The sequence below is a fragment of the Trachinotus anak genome, unplaced genomic scaffold, assembly GCF_046630095.1.
Source record: "Trachinotus anak isolate AG129_WGS33_773 ecotype Australia unplaced genomic scaffold, CSIRO_AGI_Tana_v1 ptg000009l, whole genome shotgun sequence".
NCBI classification, from domain to species: domain Eukaryota; kingdom Metazoa; phylum Chordata; class Actinopteri; order Carangiformes; family Carangidae; genus Trachinotus; species Trachinotus anak.
The window spans coordinates 2,307,501-2,335,269 of NW_027273860.1; the positions used below are offsets into that span (position 1 = coordinate 2,307,501).

Consider the following 27,769-nt stretch of genomic DNA (forward strand, 5'->3'; position numbering starts at 1 on the left):
GTTCACTTACTCCCTGTTATCATCTCAGGCATCTCTGCGCTCACGTTTCATTTCCACACTCTCTCTCTCTCTCACTCTCTCTCTCTCTCATCAGGAGGAGTTGGTAAGATAACCCCCCCTCCCCCCAGTCCTCCCACCAGCTCCCCCATCTCGTCCACTTCCTGTCACTTAACCTCTGACCTGCAGCTGACAGTGAAAATGTCACAGACTGGATTTAAAAGCACACTCCCTCTGATTTTTGACCTTTAACATTTAACCCTTGACGCTCCTGCACTGAGGCCTCTGTAGCTGGACTCTCCTCCTCTTCCTCCTCCTCCTCCTCCTCTTCTCCCTGCACTGTCCTCCTGCTCGCTGCCCCCTCCCACTCAGTAATTGGCTGACAGCTTGCATTGAGCCACAAAAACCCTTTAATTCTTCTTCAGTCACAGTTAGTTAAAGAGTTTAAAATGATGCTGCTGGTTTAAATATCACTGAACACATTCAAACAAAAATCACTTTTCTTTCTACTGAACTTTTATTTCCTTTATTAAATTAGAAACCGTATTATTACTATTATTATTATTATATTTTACCTATTTATTCCATTTTACTCTGTTGACTTTATTGATGGTCTCCTGTGTGAACCGCTCTGAACTGCACTACACAAAAACTACATTTTCCTCGTCTCATAAATACAGAAAAAGTCAGGATGATTTTTAATTCAAGGCCTTGAAAAGTATTAAGATACTCGTGAATGATTCCAGTATTTTGATGAGCGATTCCTCTCTTTAGTTCCTGTTAAACAAACATGGCAAATATCTGCTGGCTCCAGCTCCTGACAAAGAAGTGAATGTCTTCAGGTTCTGGATAAAACAAATCAGCTGATGACGCCACCGTGGTTTGTGTGAAATTAAAACAGCTTAATTTATCAAATTATCAAGAAAAAAAATCTGCAGATTAGTTGATAATGAAAATAAATGTTAGTTGCAGCCTTTACAGTTATTTTCTGGTTTTGACGTTGGATTCCTGCGACCTGCGTGTCCTCTGGACGTCGGACACTGAGCTTTCACAGGTTTATACGCTGCAGCTCACACAGGTGTCTGACGGCCTCAGCTCAACTCCACGATCTCATTTAAAATGTAAATTGCTTCCACCGGTAAATGACTTCCTCATAATCAACACTCTGAGCTAATGAAACACGTAGCTTGCTGCTTTATGATATCCATCTAAAATTTAATGAAATGCCAATCTGACTTCTCACTGGAGAGTCGGGCTCTCATCCTCACACATCCTCTGACCGGAGACGAAATGAGATATTTATGGAATAAGCAGCTTCTAATGGTGCACAGGTAATAATGTAGAACAACAGAAGTATTGAAAACAATCAGCAACTATTTCCATTTTTTAAAATTAATTTGAAGTGTAAACTTTCTCTTGTCTAAGCTTCTTCAATTTGCTGCTTTTCTTGGTCTAAATATCACATTAAAATAAAAATCTTTGGCTCTTGCATGAAACAAGAAACTGTGATGAACGTTTTTTCACTGTGTTGGAAAAAATAATCAGTAGATTAATGGATCTACTCTTCACATATGAAACCTAAAATAGTAAAAACAGTATTTACAGCATGAATGCAAGTGTGGTGTCGACTCGAGAGTCAGCTTCTCTGCACGAACACAGAAGCAACAGAATCAGTTGACGGTGTCTCTGCGTGTCCTCCTGTCCCGCAGGACCTGACGGCTCTGGCCAAAGAGCTGAGAGAGCTGCGACAGGGGGAGGAGACCAGCCGCCCGCCCGTCAAAGTGACGGACTACTCGTCGTCCAGCGAGGAGTCTCACAGCAGCGAGGATGAGGAGGGGGAGGGCGGGGCTAACGACGGAACAGTGGCTGTCAGCGATATCCCGCGCATAATGTGAGTATCAGTGAAGCTGGCTCCTGATCACATTCAACCAAAACTACACACACACACACATTAAAGGAGCCAGACAGAGTAACCTAACACATCCTGAAACTTGTTTTCACTGACCTGCAGCGGTTTAACCTCTCACCTGGCGACAGTGACTCACAGGTGTCATCCAGGATCCTGTGACATCACTGTTGCAGGTGAAACAAAGCTCGTTTCTGACCACACACACACACAGAAGTGAAACAGGCCTGAAACTTTCAACCAGAGAGGGCAGCAAACACTCCGACAACACCTTAAATCAGTGGTTCTGTGGCCCCCCTTCAAAATAAAACCACAGGGGCCACAAGGTTAAAGAAATCCATTCAGTACTTGTGTCTGTTTACCTCAGGTCTCATCATGAAATCGTTCAGATAAGACAAATACAAGTGTTTGGTTCTACAGGTGCTCACAGTGAGGCCCTAACATGTGATGGTCAATTGCTTAATTTCTACAATCCTAAAATATTTGCAAGCGCTCAAACACTTTGCATCTATTCACCAAAATAAGAGTCTCTGGACTTTCCGCCTACTGACAGCAGGGAGACTGATGCGCTGCCAAACTGGCAGGAATTTGTACATTTCACTGTCAGAAACTATGACGCACCTTCATGGTGGATGAACGGGTTCGTGTCTGAACCCGTTCATCTCTGAAGAAAGTACAGAAATCTCCTCTTCCTGCATTTTGAACAAATACTTGACACAATAATAAAGATATATCTTTAAATAAAGTACAGATTTAACGCTTTTTCCTTTAAATGAAAATAATTGAACCTGTTTGGATGTAACCAGGCTCAGAAATAACAAGGAAAAGAAACATTTAAAAGAGAGAGAGAAAATTAAATTAAATAAAATTGTGTTTCAGGCCGGCTGCAAGTCAGAGTACAAACGAGTCCTTTGGCATGATGGGAGGTCACAACGACAGCCACGGCGACTCGTACGGGAACAGCTCCCAGGACAGCACCCTGATGATGCGTGAGGTAAGCCACTGCCGCCACTGCCGCTCAGTCCTGACCTTTGACCTCGGCTTTGACCTGTAGCTTCGCTGACTCTGCAGAAACAGCCAGCGCTCAGACGCTCATTCACCAGCTCTGCACGCCTGGCTGTTTCCTGTGTTTTGTTCTGCTGTGTGTGTGTGTGTGTGTGTGTGTGGAGAGATAGTGCCACTGTTCTCTTGTGTGTGCTGGGCTTCTCCCACATTCACTCCAGATAATGATAATGTTATGATTTAAAATCCATTTAATTGTCTCTTTTATTTTGAAAATGTAACAACAAATATTGTTCAATACATCAGCAGCTGGAACCAGCTCATTTATGTTTTTGCATTAAAAAAATGACTTTAATGTAATTGATGAGTTGATTTTCTGTTGTTGACTTATTGATTAATGATAATTAATTCACCTCTATATATGTTCATGTTATTATTATTATAATTATTATTATTATTATTATTAAATAATCAAAAGATCAACAGAAAACACTGATTTACAGAAGATTCACTGTTGGTCTCAGCAGCCTGTTGGTGTGTGTGTGTGTGTGTGTTATATGTTGTGTGTGTGCAGAGTGTTAATATGTATGAAGGGCTACTTTTCTCTGTTGAAAGCCTCTGGGTTCAGTACCCACCCGTCCCCCTCAGCACAGACACAGAAACAAACACACCCGCACACAGCAGGGTTCAGCTTCCTCCCTCCACCGCCTGACCTGTCAATCACAGCCTCGCTGCACAGTAGCCCCCTCCCCTCCTCCTCTCTCTCTTTTTCCAGAAACATGGGGAACGGAGGCGGAGCTCTACCGCCAGCAACGGTTTCCCCGGCAACGCTAATCTGTTCCCTGGCAACGCCAATCTCCCCGATTTGGTGCAGCAAAGCACCTCCCCCCTGGTCTCCCCTGGCGACGCCTCTGGGGCCCAAGTAGGTGGAGCGGCACCCAAATACCGGCCCCTGAAAACCCCCCCACACCTGATCCTGACAGACCGTCACCTGTTCACCCTGTTACCCTGCTCACCCCGTCACCTGCACACAATCCTGTCACCAGCTGGTTGCTTGGTCCTGTGTCCGGGTGGGAAACTACCGGCGGCCACCACACGAACACCAGTGACGTCAAACTGGTTGTAAAATGTAAAACTTAAAGAAATAGATGATGTTTGACGGAGCCTCAGCAAAACCCTTTATCACTGAGGTGCTTCTGTACATGTAAAATAATCATATCAGTAAAATGTCAGTGTTGATTTAAATGAGCGTTCAGGAGCGTTTCTGTTTTCATCTGCTCTGCAGCTTCAGTCGATTTCAGCTGCTTTGGGAAACAATCGGATGTTTTCAGCAGCTGATTTAATTCAACTGCTTCATCTGCAAAGTCTGAACTTCCAGACTGTAACTAACAGATGGATCAGTGATTCAGAGGAGAAGCTTTAATTACAGAAGTAGTTTTTACAGTGTAAATGCACTTGAATGCAACGTTTCAGCTGCATTTAAAGAACAAAGCTGGTGCTCGTCTGTATTTTTGTTACTGTTAGTCCGTCTCACTGAGGAGCCCACTGGTTCCCACTGAACATCTTTAAAACCACCTCATAAATAAACTTTATAGTTTCATTTAAACACAAAACCAAACAAACAATTAATAAATCATGAAAATGTTTCAGCTTATCAGCCAGAGATCAGTCGTTCAGCCGCTCTGCTCAGCGTCATCTTATTTTTGCGTCTTTGCACCACAGAGGAACAGGATTTATAGGAAATGAGACTCTTAAGTATGAAAATCAAACATGACAACACGTGGCACCTTTAATTTCCTGCCCTGTCCTCTTCAGATCTGCCCCGCTTTGGCTCCGGTGTTTTCCCCACAGATGGAACAATCTGGATTTCTTCCCTCCCTGCTCCACTCGTCCGATCCCTCTCTTTCTCCCTCCCTCTCTCAGTTTTCCAGCCTCTGATCCAGACAATATCCTCCTCCCTGTTCCTCAGCGTACGATACAGGTAGCTGACTAAATAAAGGAAACACCCGGGATGAGACTTTTATTATCGCAACACGAGAAGGAAACAAAGAAATAATCACCATGATCAGAAGCTCTCCACTGAACACTCCAAGTCTTTCCTTTATTGTGACAGTTACCTGTTTCATCCAGTTTTCCTAAAACGATCAGACCATGAGACAAACATGTGACTGAACCTGTGTTTGTGTGATTGGCAGTATGGGATGGGGAGCGGTGGAGGCTCCAAGGCGTCCTTCACACCGTTTGTTGATCCCAGAGTCTACGGGACGTCCCCGACCGACGACGACGATAACAACTCTGCCTCAGGTACGTTTTTCATCTGAAGGTGGCCTCACAGGCCTGATGCCTGGGGGACGGGACCTCAAAGGGGTCTTCAGACAATTACCAGTGTGGGAAATAAGAAAAACAACATCCTGCTAAACCTAAACAGATTTAATGTAAAGAAAGAAAAAGAGGAAGAAGACTTTCTTTAAAAGCAAAAACAGCTGGGATCCACTGAAATGTGAATGATTAACTGTAACAGTGCTTCACAGAAGCAACTTCTCCTCCCTCCTGAAATTATTTTTTTCTTGTTAATGATGATGAAATGATCGATTTTTTTGATGCATCTCTCTCTCAAGTTTTGGTTTCCTCATTTCGAAGTCACGACAGATCACAAAGACCCGTGTTTTTAAACAAACTCTTCTTCTTATCTTTAATTCAAACCACAGAATTATTCATCACAGTATCACAGCAGTTGGTCTCCACTGAAGTTTGTTGATTTTGAATAGATCGTTCGACAAGTTGGAAAATAAAGAGAAAATGTAGTTAAGGATTAAAATGCACACTTTAACTTTAATACCTGCGTTTCCTTTTTATAATTAAGCTGACAGGGGTCTTAATAATCACACTGAGAGACTCACTGATGTTTTTATTTTTTGTTAACACTCACATCTTACTGCTTGTGGTCATCCATAATAAAAAAGTAAATGCTTTCATAGGACTGTGAGAAACCGTGAGTCAGATCATGCAGCAGATGACGAGCCGTGCGTCACACTGTGTTGTCGGTGGTTTGTGTTGCAGCGCTGTTTGCCGATGAGCTGCTGAAGCAGGAGCAGGAGCAGGCGAGGCTCAACGAGGCCAGGAAGATCTCCGTGGTCAACGTCAACCCCACCAACATCAGGCCGCACAGCGACACGCCCGAGATCCGCAAGTACAAGAAACGCTTCAACTCCGAGATCCTGTGTGCAGCGCTCTGGGGTGAGACAGTCACAAAAACAGTGGTATTAGTCACGTACAAATACACAGGGTATACACAGACCAGATGTTTGTGTGTTTGTGCAGGAGTGAACCTGCTGGTGGGGACGGAGAACGGCCTGATGCTGCTGGATCGAAGCGGTCAGGGCAAAGTTTACAACCTGATCAACCGACGGCGCTTCCAACAGATGGACGTCCTGGAGGGACTCAACGTCCTGGTCACCATCTCAGGTTCGTTGTTTAAAAGCTGTTGGTCAGTAACTTCAACAGCCACGTCCCAGCAGCTAAAACATCCCTTTGGTTCTGTCACGTTTCCGATGTTATTTTATTCATAACCTTTACAAACAGTATCAAAGTTCCTCTCCAGACGTATTTTAAACTCAGTAAAAATGATTAATACCTTGATTAACAAAAAATAAAAAACTGCTCTGAAGCTCATCTACTCTGACTCCCTCATTGAGAAACCTGGATCAGGCCTTGGCCCCGCCCACCACCTGCTGGCTCCAGGTGTCCAGGTGAAAGAGCAGAGAGGATGAAGATGTTAGAGGAGGAAACATCAGAGACTCAGCCTCATGTTGGAGCCTCAGTCAGACCCAGACTCAGATGAGGAGTCTGTTGAGACCAGAACCAGAAACTAGCAGACGGATCAGAACCGTTAGTGTAGTTAGCATCTTTTATCTGTTTATGTTGTTTGTTAGCTTGTAACTGGCAGTGGCTGACACAGTGTTAGTGGTTGTACTAATGCTAACTCTGACTCTCTGTACTGACAAGGGTTCAGGTGCATTTAGCCCCGCCCCCCGTCCCCACAAGGTTCTATGACGTATGAACCCCTGACTGTCTGAATCTCTTTTTATGAGACTGTCCCCCCGTCCCCCAAGAACTTTCCCGCTTCAGATTAGGGGGACTGCATTATCCCCATAAACAATCTCAGGTGTCCGTCCTCTCTACGACGACAGGCTTTTCGTTAGAGCTTCGAGTGCAGATATTTGTAACAGACATAAATATTAGTTCTTTTCTGGCATGACGCAGCCCTTAGCATTCACTGGAGCGGACTGTGAGATGCAGCTGAATGCTCTAAAAAGACAGGAAGTGAGTAATTTGAGCTTATGTTGTTCTGTTACACAAAGAAGAACATAATGGCAGAGCAAATCTTTTTTTAATAACCACTCCTTGTGCTCTTACCTGCAGGTTGAACTGGTTGTTTTTGTATCAGCTGCCACTTTGTTAAAAACTGTCTTCCTCTTTTTTCTGGCTCCTCGCCTTTTGTTCAGCTCTAAATCTAAAACCTCACTTTTCGTCAGCTGTTTTTGTTGATGTCTCAGCTGAGTCTTATTGTTTTTGTCCTCCGTGTTTCCTGTTTCCCTTCAGTTACAGTTGTCTCTCTCACTTCCAAGTGCTTCCCACTGGTTTGGAGAACAAATAGAAAACAAAACAAAAGCTGAATATGACGAAGATGTTTCTATTTTTTGCCAGATTTGAATTTTCTCTTTGTGTATTGCTGCCTTCACTGATCACATCTGACTTTGATGCTTTAGAAATGAGGCTCTCTGCACTGATGGAACATCAAGTCAACAATAAGTGGAAGAGAGTGTAAAATGAAGAATAAAGAATTGGGTTTTTTTCCCAAACCAGGGAAGAAGAACAAGCTGCGTGTTTACTACCTGTCCTGGCTCAGGAACAGGATATTACACAACGACCCCGAAGTGGAAAAGAAGCAGGGTTGGATCACTGTCGGAGAGCTGGAGGGCTGCGTGCACTACAAAGTCGGTAAGAAAACTGGTTCATGTGTGTTGTGAGGACGTGGACCTCCAAATTGGGAAGAAGTTAACTAAACACTTGTTTTCTTTGGGTTAGATGTGAAATAACAGTGAAAGGTTGTGATTTTAGGCCTTGATACATACTTTTTGAACAACAATCTAAGCACACGATGGTTGGGAATCCTCTGACTGTTTTTACTTTGTTCTGCAGTGAAGTATGAGCGGATTAAATTCTTGGTGATTGCTCTGAAGAACTCGGTGGAGATCTACGCCTGGGCGCCTAAACCTTACCACAAGTTCATGGCCTTCAAGGTAAGCTGCATCAGGATGTGCTCGAGGTGTTGGAGTTTGGTAAAAGTGGATAAAAAAAAAGAAAAAACTAGAAATGTAAAGAAACACCAGCCATTAAACATCATGAAGAACCAAAATCTGATAAATCAGCCAAACAACCTATAAACTAACATTTCTTGTACCTCATATGTTTAATGAATCCCTTGTTCTCTTCCTCGCTGTCCGTCAGTCCTTCACTGACCTGCAGCATCGCCCCCTGCTGGTCGACCTGACTGTGGAGGAGGGACAGAGGTTAAAAGTCATCTACGGCTCCAGCGTGGGCTTCCATGTCATCGACGTGGACTCGGGCAACCCCTACGACATCTACATCCCTTCACATGTAAGAGTCTGTGTGCACACACGTTCATCTCCACCCCACCGGCAGTGGACTGTCAGACCGGACCACTGCCTGTAGTCGTGCTGAAAAAACCCAGCACAGCAGCAGTGGTTTTGAAGCTCCAGGTACCGAAAGGAAGCAGGACCTGAACCATACGCTGCACCACTCAGTCCTTTAAAACAATTACAACAATTGGAGACACTTGACCTCCATTTTAATCTGGATCTTCATATTTCAGCAAGGATTGAACCCACAACCTCAACCACACCCTGAGCCATTTCCTCAGACATTTCTGGACTTTGTTTCTTAGAGCAGTTTTTAAATGTTTTAAAACACAATGATTCTGGGTTTTTATTTTTATTTTATTAAGGCATATATCACTGTGATAAGTCTGTGACAGGAACTTTTATGTTGTCACCAGCTGGACCACATCGTATACTTGTATTCACTATAAGATCACATCCATGACAAAAATTGGAGCGTCAAATCTGTAGCGGGTCAGCACCAGGAGGTGTTAAAGGGAAAGAGACAGGTGGTGAATCGACAGGTGATCTCTCCTGTCAAACAAAATTTGAGCTTCCGCTGCTTTCAGTTCAATCCTGAATGTTTGCGATCATTAAAATGAAAAGTGCTCTCAGTCCACATCATTTGGCCTCCATGTTGTTACAGGGTCCAATTAGATTTTTAAGTGGACCATGAGTTGGAAGAGGTTGAGTTTCTGAGTGTTGGACAAACCCATGTCCTCAAAACATCCAAGCACTCCTCTGACACCCTGAGCTGGTTGTAAAAAGACACTTGAATGAACCCAAAACTCAAGACTGGTCCTCTGAAAACCTGAGCTATTTGACAAGATACACCTGAGCTTCATATCTTGAAACTTAAGACTCTTTCCTTTGGACACAAGTCTTCAAAATTTAGATCAAACCCTTGACCTCAAAAGTTCTCAACAGTCATGAAGGACCATTCAGAAGTTTTGACGTTGTGGGTTTTGAGTCTGGAAACACCCAAAGGACGCTATGAAATAGAGCTCAAGTGTCTCTGTTCAAGTATGTGAGGGAATAAGAGGACTATTCTGGAGTTCTGAAATCTAATACCCAACATAAACATTCGAGGGCTCTAGGAAATAAGGGTCCTTTGTCCAACCAAAAAGCTCACGGTGTAAAAAGACTGTTTGGAGGATTTGAGGTTGTGAGTTTGATCCTAATGCTCAGAGAGAAGGTCCTGGTGCGAAGAGGACTTGGTGTCATGGTGGGTTTTTGGTCCCCACAAGGTCTGAAGCATCAAAACCACTCCTGCTGCAGAGGGTGAGGGAGGGGGCTTTCTCCTGACCCCCAGAGGAATAGAAGCAGGGGTAAAACAGTGGCTGAAGTTGTACTGCAGCACGAAGGTGGCACAGTTTTAAAGACACAGTATATGAACAGTTAATATATATGAAGTGTTTACAGGATAAAGTATAATTTTGTATGAAGGAATGCTGCCTGCTGCCACCATCATGAGTGAATGAATTAAGAATAGCTGAGGTAATGAGAGAATCAATGAGTGACTGAATGAGTGAGTGAGAGAGTGACTCAGTGAGTGAATGAATGAGTGATGGAGCGGGTGAATCAGTGTCCTCCTCTAACCCTGGTCTGGTTACAGTCAGAGATGGTCGGGGGAAAGAGACGGTAACCACAGCAACCGCCTCACATTGCTTTTGGCAGACATGAATCACGCTGTGCTCATGTCTGTTTCCATGGCGATTGCGTGGCTGAGGAGCGGGAGACTCTATTGTTGCAGCAGTTTCTTGTCTCTCAGGGTGGGGAAGGAGGGGTTAAGGGGGGGTCCAGAGCCCCTGCGGGCTCGCGGCAGCTCCTAACCCCCTGCCCCCACCCCCTCCAACACCCCCCTCCCGTGTGTCGCCCCGGCAGATTCAGGGTCAGGTGACCCCGCACGCCATCGTGGTTCTGCCCAAGACGGATGGCATGGAGATGCTGCTGTGCTACGAGGACGAGGGCGTCTACGTCAACACCTACGGACGCATCACCAAAGACGTGGTGCTGCAGTGGGGCGAGATGCCCACCTCCGTCGGTACGTCAACCAATCAGCTCGCTTCTCCCTGACCCCTGACCTCTGACCTCTGTAGGCGGTCTCAGCAGATCATCTTTTCACCCTCACTATCTACCACACCCCTTCTCCGTCCAGGGCAACACTCCTCTCTCTCCTCCTGCCTTTTCCTCTCAGTTACACCTTCAGACAAGAAGAGCGATGTAGTCTCACCTGTTTCCATCACTGCTTAAAGGAATACCACAGGTTTTTGGGAAATTAAGTAACCGACTGCTCAACTTCATTATAAATGATGAGAACAAACAGTGTAGACACCAAACTCATCCACATGTCGCTGATTAATACCCTTCATGGCATCATGCTAACACTATGTTGAGTGGTGTCGCTCATGTTTCTGCCTCTGGCTTTATTTTCTTGAGTGAGTGATTCGAAGCTCTGTGAAAATGTGAGGAATAACTGGACGTGGTAGAGACTGATGTGGCCGAACATCAAGAGTATAACATCAATACATAACCTTACCAATAATAAATAATAATATCACAATATCATATGTTTTATTTTTTGCATGTCACACTTTAAACCAGCTCTTCACAGGTTTATACATATCTATCTAAAACAATCTCACGATATCAAAAAGACTCAATAATGAAATAATGTTGCACGTGTCTGTGCTCAGTTATGATGCTCTACATCATGAGGAAAATTGATTGAAAAATGATAGTTTTACTTTCATCTGGGGCTGTCAATTGATTAAAAAAATGAACTAATGAATCACACATTTTGAAATGAATAAATCGCGATTAATCGTGATTAAAAGTTTATCAGATGTTTTGCATTAAGGTGATATTGTAATGAGAAATTGCTCCTGTGAAAACTAAATTCAGCTTTGCAAATTGTACATATTACTTTTGTTTTCAAAGTAGTTCCATCGAGCAGCTTTTTAAATCGAAATTTTCCGTCTAAAACTTCCTCACCGCTCGTCTCCATCTTCAGCGCGTTTTAGCATGTTAAGTATTTTGAAATTAATTGCAATGATTAACATACTACTACAGTCCTACTATTAACCCTTTTCCACTGCATGGTACCGACTCGAAGCTGCAATTTTTATACAGCCCAGCGACTCTGCACCGCTCACTGTAGCCTGTTACATTTCTGTTAGTTATTGTTCTGAAAAACCACACAGAAGAGGTGCAGACGTTTCTGTGTTTGGTTTCCACTTTGACATCCTCCATTGTTCATATGTGTCTCATGTTGAAAATCTAGTCATCATTATATTATTATTGTTATTTACTTTATTCCAGTCACATAGGTTCATATCAGTTACAAAAATAAAAACAAAAGTAGATAATAAGATAAACAACAGAAATGATCATAATACAGACAAACATCTGGTCCAGTTTTTCCAAAAACAAGAGGAGAACCTTGTGTCGCTTTTTGTAGGTTCACTTAACGAAATTATGATTTCATTGCTTGAATCAGTTAAATTGAACCATAAATTTCTTTAGCATGAAAAGTGGGGACATTATTTGTCACAAACATATGACGAGCGCTTGTGAGCTGTATAGAGTGGAGCACAATGGGCTCTAAAAAGGGTTATTTTAACATCATGTGTGCACATATGAAATTTCCGTGCCAGCACATTGGCTTGAACATACGATTTGCAACACTGACGCTGCACATGATCATCATCAAGTTATAGCAGCACTGTTTTTAGGGTTAAACTTGATGTCAAACTGCACCACACTGTGAGCATACTCGGAGCAGTTGCTGTAAGACAACACTACAGGGGGAAAAAACAATGGTGCATTAAGGGGGCACTATCTGCAGTGGAAAAAGAAGTACCTGGTAACATGTGGTGGAAAAACGCTAAAACACACCTGAATGTTTTCCTTAGTGGGAAGTCAGTGAGGGATCGCAGCTTTGTTGCTGCAGGGGTGACATCCTCCAGGTGATGCGCCTTCCTTGCTTCCAAGTCAGTTAAATATTTCTCATAAAAAAGATGCTACGTAACAAAAACACCCACGCTGACTCAACATACTGTTCGCTGTGGTAGCACTCGACCATAACGATCCACTGGAGGCACATGAAGGGTTTCACTGTGTATATTCTCATCACTTAACAGATAAGTTGACCGATGGCGTGACGACCCAAAAACTCACCGTATCCCTTTAAAGTCAAGTGTTGAACAATCATCTGATGCATGAGCTGACAACAACATGTGGCACTGAGCATTACCTCTGCCCTCCGCCCCCCTGCAGCCACACACAGACACACACACTCTGGACACACACAGTATATCTTTACACATTCTTCTAGGCTTCGGGGGAAATGCTCGTGTGTTGTTTGTGTTGAGTTCTGTCCTCTTGTTCTGTGCGAGTGTTAACTGTGAAATATTTCAAAAGGGATTTTCTCATCCATTCTTACTTTCATCCTTGATTGCGTGAGCTCAGACTAAAATAACTCAAACCAAACCAAATGTTTGTCAGCAGCCCGACAGTGAGATGAAAGCTCTGCGTCAGATCATAGCAGAGTGCGGTGCATCTAAATCCATCTATTATTTATCAGAGCACTCAGTCAAAGCACGTGAAGAGGAAATGGGACACGGCTGAGTTGAGCAGAGCCGAGCACATCAAGGATGGAGCTTGGATCTTATGATCCGAGTCGGCCAAAGCCTCTATGTCTTTCCATTCGGCCCTCACTCTCTGATTCTCAGATGTCAGTGTTCAATATCCTATTGATTAAACTTGTATGATTGACTGACTGTGTCTCTGTCCTCAAGCACTGGTGGTTATGTGTTGTGTTTCGCGTGTGGGCATCATCTCCTGTTAACATGTCTGTTTGTATTTTACTGTCAGACCAGAGTTTCTCACAGCCAAGCCTGGCCTCAGCCCCCCACCCCCCCGCGCCCCGCAAAAAAACGATTTTTATTTTGTACGCACGCTGTAATGACGAGCTGCTGGTTGATCCCCGTCCTCGGCAGGGGGGGATCAACTCTTCCCAACAAAAGTTAAAAGCAAAAAAATAGATGCACGAGCAGGTCAACCAGGGCAGAAGCAGCTGAAGCAGCTTGAAACTGAAGTTGAGCATCCAGGAGGAGGAGGCCATCACTGCATAGACCAGAGACTGTTGGTTTAATAATCTGCTCCAGCTTTGGACCACGAGGACTGTGGAGTGTTTCATATCATAGGTACAATTCTGTGCAACACCCTGAAAACCTAAAAGCAACAGGAAAGTGAATATATTTACGCTCTGCTGGTTTCGTTCAGCAGGGTGTGACCAGTTTCATTCCCACGCTTACCTGCCAAAAAGTGATGGCCTCCAGCCTCGACTGTCATTAAACTGATTTGCTCAACATTTACGGTCCTGCCCATGAGAGAGAAAAGACCCTTTTCAAGTTTCCAGTTCCTAAAAGTAGGTGAGACCTGCTCCTGGTCGTGTTTTCATCAGGCAGCAGCCTCACTGCTTTCTGATCTGTCCTTCTTCGCTGTGCCGGTGATGATCAAACATTTTCAGCTGCTGATGCTCCCGATTAAAAGTTTTCCATTGGTGAACCACTGGAAAGATTTTATTGTGAAACAGCTGCGTAAAAGCCAGATGTGTTGGTCGCCGACCTGTCACACGCATGCAGCTCACCTTTCCCAACACCGAGCTCCAGAGGTCGTGGTCGTTCTCATCGCTCAGAAACTGCTGCAATAATTTCCTCCCGGAGGCGAGGCGGAGGAGGAGGCCTCGAGGTGTGACTGGCTTGGGTGTGAGACAGGTGCTGAGTCTTCTCCTGTCCAACCCCCTCCTCTGTCTGTGTGTGTGTGTGTGTGCGTGCGCGTGCATGTGTCGTGCGTGTTCCCTCTCCCGCCTCTGCAGCTTACATCCACTCCAACCAGATCATGGGCTGGGGAGAGAAGGCCATTGAGATCCGCTCCGTGGAGACGGGACACCTCGACGGAGTTTTCATGCACAAGCGAGCTCAGCGACTGAAGTTCCTGTCGGAGAGGAACGACAAGGTGAGTGTGATCCCACCTGCACAGCTCTGCCTCTCACCGCCATTTAAAAACCGCCATCCTACTGTTTTGCTTTCCATCTGTGATGAAACAACAATATTTAAAGACATTGAACAGATAATAAGAACCAGCATCATCAGAATGAACCGAGACGTGTGTTGGAGCTGATGCCGTCCTCTCCACCCGTCTCCTCCCTGCAGGTTTTCTTTGCCTCGGTGCGTTCTGGAGGCAGCAGCCAAGTCTTCTTCATGACCCTCAACAGAAGCTCCATGATGAACTGGTAACCCCGCCCCCCTCGGCCAACAACCCTCCTCCTCTTCACTCCGAACATCGCCCACCGCCAGGAGATGTGGGGTGACAGGAGGACGATTTGTGTGTGCGTGTGTATATATGTGTGTGTTCGTGGAGAATAAACAACGAGCTGCTGAACAGACGATTGAGTTATACCACAGGAGTGTGCCCCCCCCCCATATAGACACCCTCCAGCTGTAGGGGGCGCTACAGGCCTCATGGACGGCGTCACTGCCTGCTGAGCAGAGGTGCGGCCAGTGGACGCCGCCTCCACCTTCCCTGTGACTCTCCGATCAGGATGATGGTTGTTGGTGAGTCAGAAGGACGCTGACATCGCGGCGAGCAGCCTCTGACTTCCCCATGTGGTTGGATGAGGAGCTGTGGAGACGCTCCTCGTGTAGCACATCAGTGATTATCTTACAGGGTGTTCACACTGTGAGTCTGTCGCTCTGCTCTGCTCCTTAGTGGAGATGCAGGTGTTTACAGCAGCGAATCAGACTTCTCTTACTGCCCTGTGTTGCTATAGCGACTAAACAACAGTTTATGATACATTCTTAACTTAAGTCTCTTAAGGTAAAAGGCACCTCAGAGTAAATCCACACTAAACCAGCTGAAGTATCCAATGTTTTCCTCAAGTGGATAAATCAATAAACTGGACACCGATGGTTGCAGGGAACATATTTAGGAGTAAAGTTAATAAGCAACCACTGACCAGACGTTGGCTGGGATGCACAGTTTGTAGTTTGTAGTTACGCTCTGTGATTTTGGGTCCATCCCAGACAGAAGTCGACAATCGTGACGAAATCTTTGACTAAACGTCAAACGTCAACCTAGATCTCACTGTGAGACACATCCACCCACGGCTGACTCATCAGATATGTGACCGCTGCTGCGACGAGCCACGTTTACAAAGCAACCAATCGACACATGGAATGAAATCACGCAAAAACACAGCGGCGACGTGGCCGAATGTTTATGGGCAGTTCTCTGCAGCCACGTCATGTTTGTTGTTATGCTGCTTTTTAAAAGAACGGCGTGAGTTGACCTGTGTCTGCTTCGCTCTGATTCACCAGACATTCACTGCACCATCTGACTGATGCTGCACAGTCAGACACAGGCTGTGGCCAAGACTTAATTAGACTCATCTCACACAGTGAGACATGCAGTGAACTTGATTCTTATTGCACAGTGTATAGGCACCTTAAGAAGAGTGTTAGGCAGGCAGAAGTCTGGGCAGAGATCTTCACCAAAAAGCTGAAAATGCCACTGAGGACACAACATTTTCAGACAGAAATGATCCCAAAAAAACAACCTGGATTAGTGTGGAAAACTCTGAACCAGCCTTTAACCTCTTCTCACAGCGACGACTGCTCCTCTGAATCTCTGGACTCACAACTTGTAGCAAAAACTTCTTTGCGCTGTGAGATGTTTTTGTCACGAAGCAGAAATCCCCCAGAGGCAGCAGAGATGCTCTGACCTTGAGAAGCGTCTCCCTGATCAGCTCTCTCTCTGTAGGAAATGAACGGACCTGCTGTGACTTGATGACAGTGCTGCTCACAGTGTGAACACTTGTTTTGAGTGCTGCTGCTGCTGAAACACCTTCTGTGTCTCTTCCTCATTAGGAGAGAAAAATACTGCAAACGAGCAGTTAGCGTCACGGAGGAAATGAGACGTTGGGTCAGATTAAGCTGCTGTGACGACAGTGCCCTGGTTTATCTGTGGCAGGGGAAGGAAGGTTGTAGATATTGTATTATTGCTGCAACAGCAACACAATAGCAGAATCTCCACATCACTTCTCACAAGAAGAACTTGGCTGTAGAATAGTCGCCAACTTCTGGAAGTTTTTACTTTTGCCGCCCTTTGCTCTCTCCACATTTCACTGTTCTGTGTGCACTGCACTTGTGTAAATACTCACTTTAATGTTAAAGACAAAACTTTGCAAAACAGGTGAAGAAAAAAATAACAGTCTTGCTTTTCTTTTTTTTGCCATAACCTCTGTAAATCTGTCCGTTCTCTAGTTTCTCTCAGAGGGGAGGTTTTTCTGACTGACGCGCCGAGCGAGGACTTACACAAACCTTTGATTTGGGTCAAAGCTCCAGGTTTACTCTTTTTTTTTTTTTCTCTGTAGTTCATCACTGTTTATTTAGTTGTGTATTTTGGCATGGTGACAAACATGTTTTACCTGTTGTCGCTCCTTATGAAATGTAAATTTAAGCCAATACAGTGGCAGGTCTGATTGGAGAAGCTGGAAAAACCTTCCACATGATAAATAGAAAGTTTTGAAACGATCGTTTAGCATCTTATACGTAACAGTCGGATGAGTCAAGATTGTTCTCTGGATACCTTCACATTTACCATTAAACTTATACCTTTGTCATTTTATTTGATGCTCACACCCAGAGCAGGACGGGGCTCAGTGTCACTCCCTGTTTTTGATGACGGGGAAAGATTGTGATCAGGAGAGGAAAGCAGTTCATCGTTTTCTTGATCTTCTTTTGTTGCTCATTGATCTTAAAGGATGCGACAGGTGTAAGCAGCGCCGCTGTAAGGCCAGCTGAAGCCTTTTACATGTGCAGGATGTTAACGTTAGTGGACACCCTGTGAATAAAGGTCAGGAGGCAGGGTCAGTCTGAGAAACCATAGATAAAAAGAAGATATATATATACTGTAAGAATTTTCGTTATGATGATATCTTACTGATCATTTTAGAGAAAGACAAAAAATAATGTTCACTTATTAAAGCTTAGTTGTCTTTCTACAGAATAGAAAGCATAGCTATGAGAATTTCTAAAAAAAAAAAAAAAAAATACAATGTTTTTATTGTGGTATTATTTGTATTTCAATTTTTGTACGTATCAAGACTGTGAACGTATGTACGGCTGTCAGCCTGTGAGTGTGTGTGTGTTTGAGTGTGTAGGCGAGCAGGTGTGCGCACAGGTGTGTGACATGCATGTGAGTGTATGTTTTCACCTCGTCTGAATCACTGGAATCAGTCAAAAGACAACCTCAATCTGGTAACACACATCTGTGATGTTGGAAATTGTACAATAAATGTCCTCTCCTTGTACAGCAACAGCGTCTGCTCCGCTCTCTTTCTTCACGTCACCTGTCGACAGGTCGCAGGGTGATTGGCTGTGAGGGACCAAGGAATCCTGCACTGCACATATTGATCACTTGTACTCATTAATCAAGAGAGTATGATGATCAATGCAGGATTCTTTTGTTTCATCGTCACAAGGTTTTTGCACCATGGAGCCGTATTGCATGAATAGGACGAAAACAATAAAGACGCTTGACTTTAAAGAAACCAAACATCTCAGGCCTCACTTTGTTAACAACATGTTATAACTGAGTCTGTGGTTTCTGCTTAATATCTGATTTTTACAGTCTCTGATCAGACGTTGACAAATGAGTTGACCAAGAGAAAATGAATTTCAGCTTGATTATTTGTTTTAAAGTAAAAAGATCAAACATTAACTTAATAATAATAATAACAACAATAATAATAATAATACATTTTATGTTTAAGAGCCTTTCAAGACTTTACAAAGCCAATAAAACATTCAAAGCATAAACAAGATAAAACAATATCTTGACATACATACACATACATATTCATACACGCAACACATCAACATATCAACATATATATAAATATGCATATATTCATATATACACATACTCATATACATACGTGCATACAGATGTGCACTGGTGCAGAGTTTGGGGGTTGATGTACTTGATTTAACAGGTATCCTTCTTTCTTTATATTTGTTTGATTGGCTTTTGAAGACGTCATGACAAAATTAATAATCAATTCATGGAAATAATGAAAATAGTCATGAATTGTAACCTCACTTTATCTATCAAACTGAGTTGAAGTCAAAACTTTTCCACCACCACAAAAACAATTTTCATAATTTTCCCTCAACAATGACAAACATTTACAGCTTGAGGCTTCAGCAGTATCTCACTCCTTTGTCGTGTCTATGGTTCCTTTTATCTTGGCTTCAATCGATCAATCATATGATTTCATTTTTTCTTTCTTAATGTGAGACGCTGAATACCTGTCTCCATAGCTGATGAACAGGACTTTCCTCCTGGATTTATTTAGGTTGATATGTTGTATTTTATAAATACAGTAATATTTCATACATTAACTCCTAATGGAGAAGAAATCAAAACAAACACATGTTCACCAGTGCTCGGCTGAGAGTGGAGACTGAACAGTGCAGTGTGCACGGACTTTAGTTTCAGCTACACTGAAATTTGAATAAAAGAAAGGAAGAAAGCTTCTTAATTCCATTATTCAGTCATTTAAAACTCAATTTTCCCTAAGCACAAAGTTAATTATCAACTATTCTCACTAATCAGTTCAAACATTTTCTGGTTGTGAAGATCTGTTCATTGTAAACTGAGTATCTTTGGGGTTTGGACAGTTGGTAGGAAAAAAAAACAAGATGTGATGTATTTTTTACTGCTTTTGACATTTTATAGAAAAATTATTAATGGAATAATCAATCAAGAAAATAGCCTGCAAATTGGTTGCTAATGAAAATAATTGTTAGTGGTGCAGCAGGGACTATTCTGGTGTTTATTTGTTTACATCCAACAGCCCAAACCTCAAAACTATTATCAATTAATTATAATAAATATACAATTATTAAAACTATTAAAAAAGAAAAAACAGCAAATCCCCAAATCTGAGAAGCTGAAGCTATGAAATGTTAAAGCATTTTACATGAATGAATTAAATGATTATGAAATTAATTTTCTGTCATATTGAGTCAGCTCTAGTGGTGCATACTGTTCGGTAGATTAATTCATAATAAAACATATTTTATAAACTCTTTATATATGGTTCGTTTGTATAATCTTAATTCCTAAATTATCTAAAGATGCCAGATAACTGCAGTGGAGTAACAAGTTTATTATTTTATTTCTATTATAATAAAATAATCTGTCAATATCCCACAAACGCTGCTACTGTTGTTAAATATGTAATTTTTTGTATCTATATTTTTTTATATTATTATATTGTTATTATTTATCTTTCTAAATATTGCTGTTTCTTGCAGCTTTCCTGTTCTCTGCACTGCCACTTTGCTGCTGTAACACTGTGAATTTCCCCCCTGTGGGACTAATAAAGGCGATCTTATCTTATCTTATTTTACAATATTTCTCTCTGTAATGTACTGAAGTAGTGGACAGACAATGTTTAATATTTTATACTTAATAAATGGCAGTAAATGGTGGAGTTGGAGGTCTGGCCCTGCCTGGAACCCTCCGGGGTTGCCAGGTTTGCCTCAGACCTGGCAACCCTTTCTACTGGCCTGCCACCGGAACACATGAACGCCCTCCCTCTCACCCCTCCCTCCTGCTCCCCCTCCTCTTCCTCTACGGATGCTGCAGTAAAGTTGGCCGCGCCTGCGCAGTTTCGGTCCTCTTTTTCTTGGAAGGTAAGTGTGGCATGGCGCGTGTTTCTGCCTTGGGGGAATAAACGGAGGACTAAACAGTTTTTTAACCGAACTCTTGACGGATTCAGAGGTACTAAAGTAGCCGTAGAACGATTTGGGAAACCGTGGGAAGAAGTTGCGTATTTTCTGGGCGGTGTTGGTCGGTGGCAGGGTACGGGCTGGGTGTGGGTGTCCGTGTTCGAGCTAACGTTAACAGGCTCAATCAAAGGGACATGCGGCCTGCAGCGGCGCGGTCGGTAGAAGTCGCTTGTCATTCTCCAAGCTAATGTCTGATTTTTTTTCCCCTCTTTCCCGCCGCCTACTTCTACCCCAACGCTGTAATATTGATCATTAAACGTGAAATAACGACCGACACGACCGTTGTTGTCGACCGAGCGTTAATCTCTTGCCTTTATTTGGACGGTGCTGAATGGACGCGCTAGCGCTGCTAGCTAGCTGCTGTTAGCATCGCATTAGCTAACACGGTCGGTTAACGGCACTCGCTGGTCGTGAATCAGCAGCGCATGTTGACCACTTAAAATCTGTCCGCGCATTTAGCTCATCCGATCTCATGTAAGTTAAATTGATCGTAATCGATGTGAAGCGGAAAAGCTACGATAGCTTGAGCTGATTTTATCGTAATTGTTCGCTGGCTTTTGGAGCGATATCTGGCGCTGTGGCACTTGTAAACTCCAGGCCGGCTAACTTGTTACAGCTGGTATCAATGTGTTGAAATCCAGCACTAAATCACGCATTTTTTTTTTAACCCTCTAAACTAATGAATGTTGACTAATCTGAAAGGCGTTGTCGTCCATTTCCAGCAGCTAACGTTAGTTTGACTGAGTTCTGGAGGTTCTGTTTGCTAACAGATTAGTGGCGCAGCCGTCCAGCCTCGTGTTGAGCCGGAGTGTTTCTCCGAGCTCCAACATTTCGGTGTCGATTAAAGGTTTATTTTTATTTACCCAAATGTGCGGGGCACAGCATGAGTGTGCCACTTTTACCCGAAATCTCGCGATATCGATCAAAAGAAAGGCAAAGCTCAGCGGGGCCCCGGGCAGGCTGCAGCGGTCCAGAGCCCGGGACAGGCCCGTTAAACTGTTATTTAACCCACTGTATTTTAGCCACGTTAAGAATTTGGGAGGATATTTTCGTGGGGCCATTACGTGATCACTCCTGTACCCATCAAACCCAATAGCTGGGGGGTTTCAGAAGGTTTCAAACATAAATTAATTGCAGAATGTGATAATCTAATTCGTTTAAAGTCAGATTAGTTGAGACTTTGTCACATTTCATGACTCTAATATACACTAATTTGCTAATTAGGTCACACTACCTCTTGGTTATCCAATATACACCATAAATGTCTTCCCTTTAAAGATGTGAAATAAGGCAGCCGGTGGTACAATTTCATTTAATGGTCAACTCAAACGAAAAGGCCAAAAACAACAATGCATCAGTGGGCCTCATTTTCTGAAATCCTTGTCTGTGGACAGATGTAAATCTTTAAAATAACTCAAAAGTAAACCTTAAAAGTGTTTTTTAGCAAAGTAAGAAATATCTAGAAAGGAATAGATAATATGTTAGTTGGAATATTTAATGTTCTGAATAAGTAAAGGTGATTATTTGATTCTTAGTGCTGAGTGGTCTTAATTTTTGAAAAAAGTGATTAATCTCTAATTGTCTTGTACAGCGCCCCTGACCCATCGCACCATGGCAGATCCCGATCTTGACTTCACAACTGGCGAGTCTGGCGCCTCCGCCACCTACCCTATGCAGTGCTCTGCTCTGCGTAAGAACGGCTATGTGGTGCTGAAGGGACGTCCTTGCAAAATTGTTGAGATGTCCACCTCCAAGACCGGCAAGCACGGGCATGCTAAGGTAGAATTTTTCTTAAAGCATGACTGTATAGCCCCTTTAAACCGAGAGCAGATGGGAGTTGGTAGTCCAGAGTTTTAAATGGATTTTGGAAAGAGGAAAAAAACATGACTCCCGCCAGAGATGTGCCCCTTGGCAGAGACCTGAGGCTCAGCTCAGACCTTAAGGATCTCAGATTTCAGACCGGTCTGGTCCATGCTGTCTAATGTGTTGGATTTAGTAGTGCACGGTCTCCTTATCTTTTTCTTTAAGCACCAGTGTGGTCCCACATGTACTGTGGCCTCCTGTGTAGCTTGGTTGCAGTAAAAGGTAAAATAGAAGATTCTGGCTGTAAATTTTCAAAGTTGTCATCATTTGTTTGGTGATTAAAATTAAAAGATTTGTAAAATTTAATACTTTTTCTGTTTGGATCCTCTGTTTTAAAAATTCCACATATAATATTAAATTCCTAATTCCATCAGTGGACATTTAAATGATCCCTTCTATCATGACGTCTTACTCTACATCCAGTTGTGTTGTCATAGTGACAGTTAAATCACTTTACTTGTGATTTCTTGTGGGCTGCTTTCATAGAAGCCTTTTTTCTTCTTCCTGAACAGATTTCCTCTCACGGGTTTCTAAAACACTTAGTGAACTAAACTGTCTTCTGTAGGTTAACCTGGTTGGTATCGACATCTTCACCAACAAGAAGTATGAAGATATGTGCCCCTCCACCCACAACATGGATGTTCCCTCCATCAAGAGGATAGACTACCAGGTACACCCGAAACATCTCTGGAACTTTCTGTCACATAAGTGTCACAGTAGTGAACTCAAAGAATGCATAACTCAATTTAGAAAGAACGTGACTGCTGTTGAAATGAAATGGTGAGAATGGTTTTTGTGTTAAAATAAAAAAACCCAATAGCTAAAAAATCTCTAATACCCACTTGTTAGTGTTTTGTGGTCAAGGATTTCCTGCAGAAGTTATAAAACATTGTCGTCTAAAGCTAAAATTAGGTTTTGTGGTCAGAATGGAAACAGAAAATGTGCCACTTACCTGATGGATATGTTTTCTAGTCAAAATTCTTGATTCATTTATCTTTAAAGTAAACTGTTAGTAGAAGTTAGTGTCAAATGTAATTTTTCTGCTCGTGATCACGTCTCCCTCAATTCAGAACATGCTGTTCCTTGATCGGACTCCCACTGCTGCGCTGCCAAACTAAATCTAACTGTCATGCTAAAGCTCCTGTTGGACCAAATGCTATGCTGGCACATTTTTTAGCTTATCTGTGCTACTGCATCAATGTGAGGCACCTACATACAGACATGTTATGTTGATTTTACTGGCCTTAGGTTACAGATGCACTTTGTCCTCTGGCCCTTGTTTTGATGCAGTTGAAGATAGAATTGTCCAATTGCAACTATTTTAGTTATCAATCAGCTGATTATTTATTAATCAGTAGTTTGTTCTGTAAAATGTCAGAAAATTGTTAAAATTAGTCCAAATTCCAAAGGTTGAATTTGAAATGACGTACAAGAGAAGAATGGAAGATTGTCATATTGGAGCAGGGGCAAGCTAATTTTTTTACTTGGATAAATAGCATGATTAATTGTTGCAGATTAATTTTCTGTCAATCAACTAATCAACTCCTGACACACCCTGGCCAGCTGACTGTTGTGTATTTCACACTGTATGAAAGCAGATTTCTCAAGTCACGTTCCTTGTTAGCCTCATTAAATGACTCAAAACCACCGCCTACATCACACTTTGTCAAACACAATGAAAATCAATGGGCTTATATTGTTCCTGAGCTTTACTCATTCTCTCCAAGGTTGTTTCTATAGGAAACAAAACAAGAGTGAGGTCACACCAAGTGGCTAAGAATCAGGAAGTGAGCAATTTCTTAATATCTGGCGAATGCGTGATACCGAAGTTGTTTCTCCAGCGAAACCACAAACTGCTGCATCAAATTAACCCAGCAGCATCCAACCCTCAGAGGGTCACAAGCTGAATATTATACAGTTAACAAGTTATGTTTATGACTGTGCTTTTGGACTGAGTTGAATTAAATCAGCGGCAATCCCAAACTGGAGCATCTCTCAGGCTCTACAAATTTAACAGTTGATGGTTTTTTTTTTTTTTTTTTTTTCTTAAACGATCAAAGGAGTAGTGATATAAAGAGTGTTGTCTTCAGAGATTTTATTCAGTCTGATCCTTCCTCAGGCTGCAGTTGGACTCATTTTCACCACTACTTTGTTAAAATCCCTCAACCTGTCCCAACTCTGTTGCTTAAGTAAAGGCCATAATGTCACTTGTTTTCTTGTATCAAAAGAAATATAATATTCATCTGTAGTATAGTTTTAACCAAGTCATACACAGTGACGTGTAATAACTCATTCACATGAGCTCTAACATGAACAAGAAATGTGTGTAAACAGCGTTTCTGGTAACTTATCACAAACAGGGTTTTCATTGTAAGCACACAAAGTGTCAGCTTTAGTCTTTTTACTGCAGCTACTGAAAACATGGCTGTTGCTCATGTTCTACCATCAGTTGTGAGAACAGGTGTGAGGTTGTGCTACAGGACAGCGGACACTGAAGTGGACAGTATGCAGTCATTAGCCTGGTCCTGCTCAGAGCAGACGAGCAGAGAAATAAATAGTTTTGTATTCATTTAGCTTCAAATCAAATGTGTGGTTATATTGTGGTTTATACAAATGTGGTTGACTGTTTCCTGGTGTGTCTTCACCTTCACAGTTGGTTAACATCAATGACAGCTACATGTCCTTGATGAGCGACAATGGTGAGATCAGGGAGGACCTGCGTGTCCCTGAGAATGAAATCGGCAAGGAAATTGAGGCAAAGTTTGATGCGGGTGATGAATTCATGGTAAGTGTCAAAGGTTGGCTGTAGGTCACTAGGTGCTTAATGACTGAGTCTAATTCCTGGGCTGTGAACCTGTTGTCATGTTAGGAGCCTGACACCTGAAACAAGATGTAAATGATGACGCAGCAAATTATTGACCTTAACATAAATGTCATCATGAGATAAGGCACAAAAGTGTCAGTTTTGGTTTTTTTAAAGATAATTTAAACATGAATTTCCACTTCCTTACTGAGGGCAGACGGGATAGAGTCCTGAATTAGAGCAGAAAGTTGCCCCATGGTGAAAATGTGAGGAGTGTGAGCTGCATGTGTAAAGTTTCAGATGATTGACTCGAACACGTTGTGTGCTCTCCGCAGGTCACCGTGATTTCTGCCATGGGGGAGGAATGTGCTGTCGCTACCAAGGTCTTGGCCAGCAAATAGGGAGACGGACTTTGCTGCCCAGGCAACAAGCACCACCCACAACCAGTCTCTTGCATTCTCATTGGTTCTGTCACCAAAGCGTCGGCCTTCACAGACAACCTCAATCATTCTGTTGTGATTTCTCTCATCATTGATCTTTTATTTCTCCCCTTCTCGTTTCTCTTTTCCATTGCTGTTGGGAATGTTCCACTGCAGCTCGCTGCGTGGTCCTCTGCCTGATCACTGAGGTTTTGTTTGGTAACAATCTACTTTATATAAAACAACTTCAAAAATAATGATCAGTTGCTCATTCCTGCTTATTTTTGCCTTCAAAGTGTTGGTTTTGCCACTCACATTCCTGAATGTTTAAATAACAACGGGATTCAGCTTTTGTATGATTATTTTTTTATATTCTTTAGAATGAATATAGCAGGTCTAAAGCCTTTTAGAGGGAAGGGGTTGGGGAGGGTGGCAGTTTTTGAGTTATTAAAGCAGTGGGAGGGAGGGTTGCCCCTGTAGATACTAAATTCTGGTTTAGGTTGTCCCTCTAGCAGCCATCCCGCTTTCCAGCATGGCCTTTGCTCTGGTTCCTGAGTGGATTGGGCGCGACAGGTCCGTTTTTCTCCTAATCGCTGGGATTGTTGGTGGCTAGCACTTAAGAGCACTTGAGGTCCACCCCAGCATGTTAAAGCTCTAAAACCAAGAAAAGAGAATTTTTTTTTTTTTTTTCTCCCCCCCCCCAGAACAGAAACAAACTTCAGTGATTTACCCTCGTGATGCCAGTCTTCTTGTCTGTGTAGAAGTTTGAGGGGCGTGAGGGTCTATGCACTCACACCTCGTTCACCGGGACAGTGGAGGGCTCGCCCCGCTGCCCCGGCCATCCCCCAGTACAAAAGGAGTGTTATATTTTGTTTTGAGAGGCGTGAGTGTGTAGCGGTGTGGGCCTCCGAAATGTGCGAGGCGGTTTGCAGTGAGGTGTGTGTTTCTTTTGAGGGACTCAATCGGGTTGGGGAGGGTGGTAGAGTTGCAAACTTTTTGTTCACTCGAGGCCTTTATCACCTGACTGGAGATGGCAAAAATAAAACGATGAAACAAATGGACAAAAACTGCAAACTATGTCTGTCTGGTTTTGTTTCCAAAGTAAACCTGGTAATCAGGAAGTGAAGATATTAAAAAAATATATCTCTTGTAATTTGTGCTCAAAACTTCAGAAGATTTCTTTATTCTTCAGGTATAAAAACAGAACTCATTAAAGCAGCAGCATTTAAACTCATCAGTCATCAAGTCTACAGTACCTGTGATTTCATCAGAAGTAATGGTGTTGGGAACATATTCAAAATATGTTACAAATAAGTTAAGGTCGGTCATTTATGTCAAACTGTTCTCTGCTCATTCACTAGAACACCTGTCAGATAAACATGGACAAAACATGAGACAATGGGCCCCTAGTGGCAGTAAAAGGCCCCTGTCACTGCATTTTTACATAACTTTCTGTGGTGTGTTGCTGCTTGAACTTGACTTTGAAGCTCTGTCGCTGGTTGAAAACAGGACCTGAAACTTTCTTTCAGATAAAGAACCTTTCTATGAAGTTTCAAATATGTCAGAAAACACAGGAAACCCAGTCAAACCTGTGGCGCTGGTTTTATTTTCTCACGTCAGAGCTGCTCAGCTGCCTCCTCCTTTATTTTAGAGTAGGCTCAGACTGGTGACTCCCAACCAGGGCTGTGAAGACCATAACTCACCTAATTAAAGAAAAAGAAATATGAATTAACTACATATGCATGGTTTTGTATGGTGCTTAGAGTTGCAGCAACTTACCAATGAGGATAGTCTGCACAAGATGGTTTAACTACAAGTTATTTTACTGTTTTGGTAAATAACGTGATGATCCAGTGTGAAGACTAGTTAAAGAAAGAATCTAAAAACAAATCTATAAACTTAAAGAGACAATAAAACAAACCCAAACGTCCACAGATAAAAACACTTGTTTCTTGCATGGATTCGCACTGACAACAGTCTGCTGAACTGATGTGTGGAGTCATAAAATGGATGCTGTGTGGCTCAGCATCTTTAGTTGTGTGAGTGTGTGTTTGATGCCGTGGCAGCAGAGAACTACAGTAGCAGACACACCCTGCCTGAATGTCTTCAACTGCAATGAGAGGATGAATCATTCACCCCCGCCTGCCTCATGCTTCTACACACTGAGCCACACAATGGAAAGAAGGAGGCATGTTGTTGTTTTTGTGTCTGTGTCCATCTGAGCTGCTGTGGTT

The 27,769-nt window shown here is 42.8% G+C and overlaps 2 protein-coding genes across 13 annotated transcripts in view; both read left to right on the forward strand.

The window, feature by feature from the left end:
• Nucleotides 1-17,968, forward strand: part of tnikb (TRAF2 and NCK interacting kinase b) — a 52,336-nt gene extending 34,368 nt beyond the window's left edge. For all 10 annotated transcript variants that reach the window (XM_071484494.1, XM_071484498.1, XM_071484495.1 and 7 more), the window contains 11 exons: nt 1,707-1,888; nt 2,783-2,897; nt 5,101-5,209; nt 5,966-6,142; nt 6,227-6,370; nt 7,772-7,906; nt 8,108-8,208; nt 8,417-8,566; nt 10,471-10,630; nt 14,468-14,607; nt 14,805-17,968. In XM_071484494.1, the coding sequence (XP_071340595.1) occupies nt 1,707-1,888; nt 2,783-2,897; nt 5,101-5,209; nt 5,966-6,142; nt 6,227-6,370; nt 7,772-7,906; nt 8,108-8,208; nt 8,417-8,566; nt 10,471-10,630; nt 14,468-14,607; nt 14,805-14,888 (1,497 nt within the window). In that variant the 3' untranslated portion in view covers nt 14,889-17,968. The remainder of the gene's footprint in view (nt 1-1,706; nt 1,889-2,782; nt 2,898-5,100; nt 5,210-5,965; nt 6,143-6,226; nt 6,371-7,771; nt 7,907-8,107; nt 8,209-8,416; nt 8,567-10,470; nt 10,631-14,467; nt 14,608-14,804) is intronic.
• Nucleotides 17,969-20,119: 2,151 nt separating this feature from the next.
• On the forward strand, nt 20,120-26,609 carry eif5a (eukaryotic translation initiation factor 5A). Of its 3 annotated transcripts, none has more exons than XM_071484510.1 (5): nt 20,120-20,354; nt 22,042-22,229; nt 22,879-22,983; nt 24,967-25,098; nt 25,452-26,609. In XM_071484510.1, exons 1-5 carry the CDS (start codon nt 20,135-20,137, stop codon nt 25,515-25,517), a joined length of 711 nt encoding a protein of 236 aa, XP_071340611.1. In that variant the 5' UTR covers nt 20,120-20,134; the 3' UTR covers nt 25,518-26,609. The 3 variants fall into 3 exon arrangements, with proteins under 3 accessions (XP_071340611.1, XP_071340610.1, XP_071340612.1); XM_071484509.1 differs by having other exon boundaries at nt 20,130-20,442; XM_071484511.1 differs by lacking the exon at nt 20,120-20,354 and adding an exon at nt 20,819-20,924.
• The last annotated feature ends 1,160 nt before the right edge of the window (nt 26,610-27,769 follow it).